The sequence below is a fragment of the Amblyomma americanum genome, unplaced genomic scaffold, assembly GCF_052857255.1.
Source record: "Amblyomma americanum isolate KBUSLIRL-KWMA unplaced genomic scaffold, ASM5285725v1 scaffold_42, whole genome shotgun sequence".
Taxonomy (NCBI): domain Eukaryota; kingdom Metazoa; phylum Arthropoda; class Arachnida; order Ixodida; family Ixodidae; genus Amblyomma; species Amblyomma americanum.
This window is the reverse complement of record NW_027526514.1, coordinates 630240-641763: the sequence shown is the minus strand read 5'-3', so window position 1 is coordinate 641763 and position 11524 is coordinate 630240. Positions and strand designations below refer to the sequence as shown.

Genomic DNA, 11524 nt, shown 5'->3' with positions numbered 1-11524 from the left:
CAATTTTTATTTTTTTTTTTGCTGTGCGATGTAACTGCAGCTTAAAGATCCCCCGGTGGTCGAAATTATTCCGGAGCGCTCCACTATGGCACCTCTTTCTTCTTTCACTCCCTCCTTTATCCCTTCCCCTACGGCGCGGTTCAGGTGTCCAACGATATATGAGACAGATACTGTGTCATTTCCGTCCCCCAAAACCAATTATTATTTCTTTCACCCGAACCACGCCGTAAGGCAAGGAAAATTAAAATAAAACTGGTTTTGAGGAAAGGAAATGACGTCTGTATCACATATCTCGATGGACACCCAAACCACGCCGTAAGTGAAGGAAAGGCACCGTTCCAAGACAACACCCTATTCACTAGACACGCCTTTGTTTATTCCAAACCATCGAGCTGGAGTCACGGTGTGGTTAGCGAGCTCGTCTCGCATTCCGGAGGCCCTTGTTCGATTCCCCAAATCGATCAATCTGCTACTTGGTTTCATTTATTAATGCTTCTGGGATTTTTCGCTCACGGCCAACGTTGCGAAGCCGACGACAACGACTTTTCTGCGTCACGGGACCCTTAACGCTTTCGCGTTAATACAACGTGCCTCTGTTGGTGTACTACAGTCGCACCTTGTGCTTTCGAAAGCAACATACAGAGGACTCAAAACAGCATTCTCGCTATGCCGGATAGAGCTAGAAATTCGAAATATACTGATATGCGTCTGCATAATCGTCGTATTGTAAAGTACATCGACGACAAGTTTCTTTATATTCGGTAACTATTCTCCAGCCTGAAAAGAGTATCGTGAATACCTCCCCCCTCCTCCCAATTTCTGGTATAGGGCATAGAAGGGCTGTGTTTGTGAATTGCCGGTTCGTACGTGAATGAGCGAGAGGCTTCAATACGAACAAGTACACACGAAGCAGGTTGCCCAATATTGACACATATAAAGTACTCACCGACGTACTGGTGGTAACCGCGTATGGGACACCTCTGCCCGAAGGCCATATACTCTCTGGGGGTTCATCGCAGATTATAAGCTTCGCCTATTGCGTGCACATCAATAGTGTCTGTACACAGCTTCCACCATCAATCTGCCTTTCCTGTTTCACAAGATTCTCAGAATTTTTTTAACTGAAAAACTTCTTAATCGCTTTTTGTTTTGTTTTTCGTTTGTTTTCTGAGGTCCAGCAGCCGACCTCAACTTGACAATTTAAGGTTGAGGTGATGTTGAGTGAGGTCAGCAGTGGCCTCAAGAAAAGTGAGGTGAGGGCGTCAAAGGAGACCTCAACCTCAACTGATGAGGTTGAGGTTGAGTGAGGTCTACAACTTCCTTTTCAGGTTGATGTGAGGTCCATATTCTTGAGGTCAAATGCCCACCTCTGCTGAAGAGTCTACAGTTTCGCAAACAGGCAGTCAGAACTGCGCGTACCGTGCATTCCCAGATTGCGTTCAGTAGTTGTCCGGAGATTCCATGGCTTGGTACATTCCGTGACTCGAGTTCCATTAACAGCCCTTTCCGATCTCATGCACTCTCAAGGTTTTTCACAAAAACTGCACTACTTACTTTATTGCTTTATCTGAAGCTAAAGAGGACGTACACTAGGAAAACACACTAACGAGCTTCTCAGCGCTCGAGTACAGTCGCCGCCCCGCCAAGCAGCGTGTTCAGAGACAAGGCCCGCGGCGCGGCCCTCAAGGGCTGCGGCCGCGCACCCTTGGGCCGACGTAGGCGCAGACGCAGGCCACGGGCATCTCCTCCAGCTGGTCCACGTACATCCTGCCCACGCGTCGCATCAGGCTCACCGGCTTGCTGATCTCGAGGCAGCGGTACCCTCGTCGCGCGTTGCATGGGCTGCCGGGGCACATGCAGCGTACGCTCGTCAGCAACCGCGGCAGCCGGCGCCGGTCGAAGCTGGTGATGAAGCGGAACGGGCACGTGGAGCGGTCCGGCACCGCGGGGCTCGTCTCCAGCGGCAGGCAGCCGCGCTCGCGCAGCGTCAGGGTGTCTCCGTCGGCCCACGGCGTCCTGCTCACCAGTGGCGGCGGCAGCAGCGGCGATGGCGGCGTCGACGTCGGGCTCGTGCGGTTTCCGCGGCTGGTGCGGACGGTGCGCATGCCCCGCGACAGCACCACCTTGACCTTGCGCAGCGCGCTGCGGCCGCTCTTGCGTGACGCCGCTTTCCTGGTAGGCATGCGCGGGAGCGGCAGCACCTGGCGCTCGGCGCCCGAGCGGCGCCGCTGGCTCCTGCGACGCGCTTTGCCGGCGCAGTCTTGGGTCGCCTCGGTGCGAGCCGGCACCGCCGCAGCCAGCGCCACGTCTTGACCAGGAGCCTCGGACGTGCCATCCGCAGCCTGCGCCGACAGGGACACCGCAGTGGCCTGCGAACGCTGCGGGCCGCGACAAACGAACGGCTACTGACACGCTTCTTGAGCCCACACTTCTTGGCGCTAACTAGAAGCGGTTATTTCGCATATATATTTGGCTGTCCTTAGTGAGAATTTTTCGATATTTTTATTGGCCCTTGGTACGACCATAATTTCTCTATGGCGCGCAGACGCGAGCAGGCTTGTCTGCAGTGTTTCAGTGGTGCTTTGCGGAGCCAAGGAAGCAAAAGTTTAAAGCTGGTACTGAGTTTGACAAAAAAAAGTTTGGGCTCTAGCGCAGCCGAAGAGGCATGCAAGCGGAAACTACACGAGCACCGTTCCCCTAACAGACCAGCCGCGTTTAACATTACACTCGTAGCCTTTCAAAACAATTGACTCATACCCAGCAATTACGGACAAAAGCATTTTTGAGCGGGCAACTGTTCATGAACGCAATTTTTTTTCATAAAATGTAAGATTTCACTCAATCAATATATCCGCTGATCACCCGACGGCAGTCCCGTATTTTTTTTTCTATTCTCGTTTTTGCCACAGTCGAAAGCGTTCCCCATCGGTTTTCTACGGCAGTTTTAACTGTTCGATGCAAACGCTGGAAGCACTTTAAAAGAAAGATTTTGCTACATATCAGAATAATGGGCCATCAGCTTCCTTCAATATTTCCATAACTGTCTTACAGTTGTCCAGTTTTCAAAATGTTTCCTCGAGAAAGCTCGTCAGCCTGTTGACGTCTTTATTATGATTCATGCACTGAATAGCTTGAACAGGCAGAAGAGTCCGCTGAAGAGCCCAAGGCTCGCCACAAGATCCCCTCCTCCATGGGCTAAGCGACAGGATAAATTCAACACTCGCATTGCCGGTACATACCTTGATTATACTGCGCCAAATGCGGGCGCGCAAACGCGAAGGCAGAAAAAAAAACCGCGAACGCATTCGTCGTTCTTCTGTTGCATTTCCCACCGCATTTTGCTCTCACATTACACCCAAATTTATTGAAGCGCGAAAAGAGGAGTGCACGGTGGATGCATATGGATGTAAGGTAGGAGCGTCCCCTTTGAAACGGGGTGATGGCGGTTGCCACCATGATGTGCTTTTTTCCCTTTATTTTTGATTAACTGTTGTAAGCTGTTAAAATTCGCCATTTGCTTTAAATACGCCTTCCTACACTTTTAACTTTCTGTCACCTCCCTGCTTTTGAGCCACCAATCTTCCAATCTCTTTTTGCTAATTTCCACCGCAGATTTATTTACATGGCTATTGTTATCTCTAAACCCTAAGGCATCAGGAAGTGTGACTGTGCCTGCATCGACATCAGGATGGATACCGTCACAATTTAGTATGAGGTGTTCTATTGTTTCTACAATTTTACCACACACTGGACATGAGTCATCCTCTTGGCTGAATTGCTTTTTGCAGCTTCGCGTTCTAAGACACCGTGATCTAGCTTCTAAGAGTATAGGGCACTGCCTCTTGAGTTATCATGAAACGATTCCTTCCTGATCTGCCTTTTCCAGTATCGATATAGTTATACACTGTGCTTCTTTTCTATTGAATCTATCCAATTTTTTACCTTCCACGTTTTTAACCTGTCGTTTAATGCTCATTCCTTCTTCGTCCTCGCGTCTGGCATACTTACTGGTTAGCTTCCTAGCTCTTTTCCGCCAGTGCGAGTCAACGCTCTTACTGTATAAGTATTTAAATACCTTAGCTGCCCAGCTATTATCGTCCAATTTCCTCAGGCGTTCTTCGTATAGTACTTTACTCTGAGCTTCTCGTGCTTCGAACGTTGCCCAGCCCATATCCCCCTGTACTGCCTGGTTTGTGGTTTTCCCGTAGGCACTTAGTGCTAATCTTCCAACAGATCTCTGATTTACTTCTAATCTCGACTGAACTTCTGCCCTTAAGCACATAACCGTATTCCCAAAAGTTAAACCCGGCACCATTATTCCTTTCCAAATACTTCTCAGTACTTCATACCTGTTGTACCCCCACAACTCCCTATGTTTCATTATCCCGGCATCTCTTCGCCATTTTGCTATGAGAGACTGTTCGTGCTTTTCCGTGTACATCTGCCCTTCGGTTACCCATACGCCGAGATATTTGTATTCGGCCGCTCGGGGTATTTCATGGCCTTGTATTGTAAGCTCCTGATCAGTTGTACCGTTGAAAATCATCACACCTGACGCTTCGCTGCACTGACAGCGACCTCTAACTCTGGAATCATACGTGGTGAGGGCGTGCCCCCGTGCTTACACCGATGCGATATGTCGTAGATCGGCACCTTAGGCTCTGCACAGCCTCCTGGATGGCCACTGTCTTGGAACGCCGGTCATACGGCGCATGCGCACGAGCGTGAATCAAAGCTCATACCGCAGTGTCATAACCCGTGCCACTTATTTTCCACCTATAGCATTCAAAGAGTATACTTAACACAGCGCGCAAATGTAACATTATGAATAAAAGTTAAATTATTCGGTGTCTCTTGGCTGCATCCTGCAGATTAGGTGGGCAGGCAGCAATGGCTGGCATATGTTCCTTTTTCCTCATTTTCGACTCCCTTCGTAGGCCGAGCTGGCGTTTCTCTGAATCTAAACAAGCGGGCCCGGTTTTGCCTGGCGTCATGTCACATGCTCGGGGAGTCTAGCTTTCCTCCAAGCTTGACAGAGTACGCCAAGCCGTAAGAACCAGCTGCTCCTTTGATATTAACTGAATGCGGTAGACCTCCGTGGCCTTTCGTCAAACTACAGTGCCCCACTACATTCCACTACTACGCGGGAGGCGACGCGCCGATCTGCTCAGCAGCAAGAACTCAGGAAGTGAAGTTTCCAAAAGTGGGCCTGATCTATCAACGAACAAGACATCCGGAGGTTCACAAGTGGGGGCAAGCATACCGATTCGTCTATACAGCTGGTCACGCTCTGCGCCTTTGTTTCTAGTACGCGGGGCTCTTAGTTGTGGCTCCTGTTTTACTTTTCGATTCGGCTAGCGGCGGGTTTTTGTCTGCAAAGCAGGCAAAATAGTGCAAAGCATCGGGACAGCAAAGAAGAATGGAATGACATGAGGACTGGCAAGGAGGCATCACTTCGCTCCAATAGCAGGCCCCGCGCACTTTCATTCCCCCCATTGCGCTTCTCTCTTCCTCACATACCTCCTACGCCTGCCATCTGAAGTTGGGGAGAAGGCGCATCGACTCTATTCACGGGAGTGTCGCGGCTTGTATTCGCCGCGTTAACGTTAACGTGTGATTCGTGAACATGTTAACACGTGCGCGACACGACGTCCTCATTAGTGGATTGCCACCTAGCCGTTTTGTGGCTTGCTTTCTCTTCCACGATAAGTGGATGGCTTTACTTTAGCGGCCCAATTCTGCGTGACGTTTGCTCCGGCACACTGCGGGAGCGGCTGTGCATTTTGAACCACCGCTGGAGACGAACTGTCCCGTGCTGTCCTACTCACTCGAGTGACGAGAAGAAAGATCAGCGAGAAAATACTCTTTTCCCCGTGCCTTCGGCGGCTGTGCAGTCTGACAAGAGCTCAAGGTCATTACTGCCCTTGGGTTTACTGTGCACGACCGCAGCGCTCCCGCGTAGCACGTTTTTTTTTTTTTTTGTGGCGGCGGGCAATACAAGCGAGGTTCTTTTTACTCTTCGACCACTCTGCACTACAAAAGCAACCCAGTGTTGCAGAATCCTGGTTCTTTGCCCGTCATGCCTAGTGGCGCGGGCTGGAACATCTTACATTCAATTCTTTTTCGCATGTCCCACTGTAGTCTCTGCGCTTCTTGCACCGGCACATGAGGAGGCAGTCAGTAAAAGAAGCTGCGCACTCCGTTCGCGTTGCGCTTTATGTGACCGTGCTAACGCTCAAAACACAGAGCCAGTCCACTAGGACGACCAAAAATAGAGGTTTAGTCCAAACCTGGATTCATTATATTGAGGCCACGGGTCAGCCAAGAATTTTTTTCTTCATTGCATTAAAACTTTTTCTAGTAAGTGTTACACTCTTGTTCATAAGTTTATGAAATGTAGCACCGGATTCGCTACGCAGATGTTTGCCACAAAGCTTACTTTTCTCGTTACCGGCACGAAATATACAAAAAGAGTTTTACTGTAGCATCTCAAATGCTTGCGTTGGGGAGTTTTTTGTTCGTCTGAAGACATTTCGATAAGGCTTGGATGCAAATGCATGCAGACATATGAAGCCCCTCGGCATCTTCTAGATTAGTGCTAACCTATTCACTCGCTACAGAGCAGTTGTACAGTACTTAATTTAGCTAATGATTCGGCATGTCTGTATTGAAGAAATTCCCAGCGGTGCACTAGTGTCATCCAGCATTACTGAACACAAAAAAAGTGAAAATTGGTATTTTTTATTTGCTTTTTGCCAAATTTTTCGAATGAAACTAAACTGGCCTGACTAGAATTATCTACGAGAAACAATTATTTACAGACAACATCCTAAATAATTCCTTGAGTAATTAACCGTCGAGCCTAGAAACATGTACTGCTCATGTGCCATCGGTGACAAAATTAACAGCCCCCCCCCCTTCAAGTTCGGGCCCGTGCCACTCTGCGTGAGGGGTACCACCTGAAAAATATTTCTGGTGTCGAGGCCGGCGCAGTGGTCTCATTTCTACACCAGAAGCGCTTTGTCAGGTGGCGCCCCTGCGCACAGTGGCACGTGTCGAAACTTGAAGGGGGTTGTGGTACTATTACCCCCGATGGTACATTTAGCTAATTGACTTCTGAGCTATTGAAGCGAACACAAAGAGAAGCCGTCTGGGCCTCAAGACATGAGATGACCTCCGTTACCCTGTCCATCAGCTGCCAAAATACATAACGTGAATAGATGATAGAGCCTCATATAAATTTTAAAAACCTGAATGGGGTAAAAGCAGGTTGACTTCTCTCTAAGCTTGTCTTTAGTTTTCGCTACAATCGTTATAGAATGCTAAGACAGTGTGCCTCGGCTGAGACAGTTTCTTTTACTCGGTCATTGTTGGATAACTAAGCTTTGTTGCGATATATTTGTCATTATTCTGTCGCTGGATATCTCAAAGCTTAAAAAAAGACTTGGGCAATACAAACCAGGCATGCAAGGCGCTCTTTCGAGCAAGCGCGCACGTGGTCCGGCTGGCATAATGTTGACGGGTGTTTCTCGGCACAGGTTTTCCTTTCTGTTGGATGAAAACAACAGGTCTCACCTCTGATTTGTACCGGTTTCAAACAGAGCATGTCAACTAGGTACAGTTAAAGGCACTCACACCGAATCGTTAAATAGAATAGCAAAAACAATACCCGCATCTGCTCTTCACTTTCAGCCACAGAGCTAATGACCAAAGTAGACGGGAACTTGGTACAGTCGACATAATTATTGCCGAAGCATGCGAAACGTTTGCTGCCGTGCACAACAGCCGTACGCCTGCGGCTGTGTGATTATAGGCGTGCCCCGTCGGGCTGGCGTGTCGTGAAATTTGGAAAGTGGAAGCCATTATGCATGCACAAGTATATCACCTGTTGGGTCAGTCCCCACGCCTTTGCCATAATCCCATGCAAAACAGCCTTCCTTTCCGCGTCGACGGAGCAGCATTCTACTTGCAACGACTCAGTATGTCACACAGCCTGTTCCAATGCTTCCTCAATTTCAATGCCAGCCATATCGTTCGCTTCGCAAAAGAGAGTCCTTTGAACGCCTCCGTTCGATCATTCCTCGCGATGTGGCGACTCTAAGAACGCAGCGATGACTCATATGATAGCGCAAGCACTTGGCAGGGCTGGCTGATTCTGCCCTCTCGATGAAAAAGGGACAAAAAATTCACCCTTTTCTCGTGGCATGTCACCATTCCCAGGGTGCTCTTATTCTCGCACTACGAGTGCGAAGCAAGTACGCAGGCGAATGAGACAACGGAAGAAAGGGAATCAAGAGAGCTTGACTTGCTGAAACGGACTGATCTGGCTGGCCAGCACTGAAACCAAGGAGGCCTTGTCTGTGCAGTTAATGGCTTCCCGTTTGTTAAATTCGACATCACGCCAGCACGACAAGGTGTACCTTCAAACAGCCGCAGGCGCATAGCCGGCACGCCGCGGCAAGGCTGTCGCGTAGACCCTCTCCTTTTTAGACATCTGTAGTTTATAGGTATCTTCGCCAAAGCGTTAGGCAATAAGGGAGTAATTACTCACAGGCATCCACCAAGCGTTAGGCGGTTTAGGAGCATATCCGCTCCTGTCGTATTTAAGTTTCGAAGCAGATATATATATATATATATATATATATATATATATATATATATATATATATATATATATATATATATATATATATATATATATATATATATATATATATATATATATATATATATATATATATATATATAGGGGCGTTCCTCCTTACTTGAACCATTTTAAAATATTGGCATGCACAAATGAGATGAAAGAGAAAGAGAACTGGTATTTATCGATTGCTGCGTTGTGCAGTTGGAAGCATATCCATGAAATAATTCATAAAGAACGTATAGCCGCTGTACCAATCCAAGTGCGTGAAAAGCTTCAGACAGGGAATTCTAAACCATCACTAGAGATCCCTGTGAAGTCTTTTTTTTTGTGACTGCAACTTTATTGGCCACTGATTCTATTGATTCTGCCTAATTTTGTATTTCTCACCCTTCATTAGCAGAAGCGACGCCAAGCCCCACGTTCCCTCTTCGCTATTGGCTCAAGTTCAACCGCAAATTTGGCTTGGCTTGGCAGCAGCCAATGATTTAAGAGCGAGAAATACAAAAATACAGTGAAATTGTTACAGTATATCGCCACTGAAAACACGTTTCTGACGATCTGAACGGAACGTTAGGAAATCAGAAAGGGTGGGGCATGAAGGCCAGCTTTGAACATTCCACGCACGGTGGCGTTCGCTCTGCTGATGTTTGCAATGGCGCGCCCAAGGTGGCGCCACCTTAGTCGCTATCAGCGCCCATTGACGGCTACCAAGGAGGAAGGGAAGAACTGGGGAGGGACGATTGCGTCACAGTTTTTGAAGCCGGCACGCTCCTGCGCACCCCTTCGCCTCTCCCCCACTGGCCGCCGTCTCAGCGTTCTTGCGCATGCGCAGCAGGCAATGCAGCAGACGACGCTTCTGCGCCCAGCGATAGCCCAGCGTTGTTATTGGCTGCGCCATCAGCCAAAGAGTCCTAGTAGTCCTTGCGAAAGCGCGTGACTTCCGGCACACTTTCTCGCGTGCAGCTCGGGTAGCGAGTACCTGTCCTGAGTTTTCCCTCCTCCATGACTGCTGCAATTGCATTCTCCATACCAAGGCTCCGCGCGCATTATTCAAAGCAAAGAAAAAGTGCTTCAAATTACATCTGCCTTAAGATTTTTTTACTGTCTTCTGTTTCCTTCGACTGACGAGAACATTGGAATTTAAACTTTTCATGGATCGGGAGCTGTTCAATAGTTAACATTTCAATCAATTTACGAGACAAAAAGTTATCGTGTGCACACTAAGCGAACACCAGAGATAGCACTGCTTGAGTTCTGTTCGCACAAATTTATCAGTATTTTTATCGAGCATTATTTAACTTTAATAAAAACTCTATGACAACCTTCTTTGGGCGTCATCGGCAATCACGTGGCAGAAAAACAAACGACCGTCATGTAGTGATAGTTAAACTTCGAATAGGCACGCATTTTCATTTTTTCTTGCATTAATCAGCGGTGAAAGAACAAACAAAAGTCACAGTAAGACGGAAAGGGAACGACCTCAGAGAGGCTATCAGTCGCTCCCTGGGATCACCAAGTAATTATTCTTACCATGTCATCAGCCCTCGCCGCTGCCGCTGTGCCGTTGCTTTTGCCATCTTGCAACATGGCCGCTGCACGGGCTTTCTTTTTGAGGTATGCCAGCAGCCAGTTGGGGTTGCGGTTCACGTTGGCCTCTTCGTTGATGCTCTCCGTCACGTCCGTCTCAGTGGCAAAGTCGGATGCCCCGTGTCTCACCAAGATGATCTCCGCCACCGGCTCTCCCACAAGATCGGTGGCCCAGCCTGGCTCGGAGCCGCTGACGTTGTACTCGGGACTCGCCGGTAGAGCGACGGAAAAACGCGCGGAAGCCGTCCGTGACCCTCCCACGTCGCCGGCGGTGCTACCTGGGCCAGGCGAGGGGTCCGGCACGGTGGCGTTGTCCGGCCCTTTGTCGATGCCGTCAACCGCCGCGCATCGGCCTCCCGTCAGCACCAACGGCAGCAGGATGCATAGAGCGAGCATTTCGAGGACCTTAACAGCCTGTGACAACAGCGTGCGCAACTACCGCGCCTGCCCGCCGGACGGGACCGAGTGACGCCGCTTCGAGACCCGCCTGTCTCCTCAGCCGCAACTGACAGATACCTTTACCGGAGGTTGTTCTCGGCTGCAGGCGGAGAAAGGATATACTGCGAAACCGGAGGCTGCGCGCCCGCCGACGGGGCCGGCGACGTCGCCGTGTACGGGCGCGTCGCAGCAACGCTTCGCGCGGGAACAATCCCAGGATGAATAAAAAATGAAGCTGGTGGCGACGGGGAATGCAGATGCAATGGACGATGCTGGCCACCTTCAGCGCGACCGGAAGTAACTCGAGCAGCGTTGTTTTCAGCAGCCACGGCGGACGCAGGCGTTCTTCACGATGGCTCCCTCACTCGTTTGCCTCCACCCTCTCATGGCGAGGTTAGGATCGGCACGGCAGTTGACGACGGCGAGGGTGAGGGAAAGCAGCACTCTGAAGGCAAGGGAGCCTGTCGTGGACTGTACGCCTACTCTCCTCCATATTTAGCGTTCGCAGAGGAATGTGAGGCATTCGTCCGTGCACCTTTCGATAGCATACCTCAGCACAGAATTAAACATGCAGCACAAAAATTTCTTAGTAGGCTCGAAACGAACATGACTGTTGTCCTCCCCAAGCTATCCTCGTCTGTGTCTTTCGGCAGATTATCCGTGCATTTTTTTTTCTTATACCGCCGGGAGGGTCGCATTCTCCTGGAAGAGCTTAGGACTCACGGGGTCGGTTATAATGCAATATCACGGGTCAGTAGCATTTACCAGGTACGCTTATAGCTTACGTTTCATTACGGATGAATTGTTTAGTCAATACGGCGTGCTTTTTGTGCGTACGAGTACCTTGAGCGT

General features: G+C 49.3%; 1 protein-coding gene across 1 annotated transcript; it reads right to left on the bottom strand.

The window, feature by feature from the left end:
* Nucleotides 1-1537: 1537 nt before the first annotated feature.
* On the bottom strand, nucleotides 1538-11038 carry LOC144112067 (uncharacterized). The gene is made up of 2 exons (XM_077645144.1): nucleotides 10178-11038; nucleotides 1538-2378 (listed from the first exon to the last, which is right to left on the bottom strand). The coding sequence occupies exons 1-2, from the start codon at nucleotides 10628-10630 to the stop codon at nucleotides 1683-1685; spliced, it is 1149 nt and encodes a 382-aa protein (XP_077501270.1). The 5' UTR covers nucleotides 10631-11038; the 3' UTR covers nucleotides 1538-1682.
* Between the last annotated feature and the right edge of the window lie 486 nt (nucleotides 11039-11524).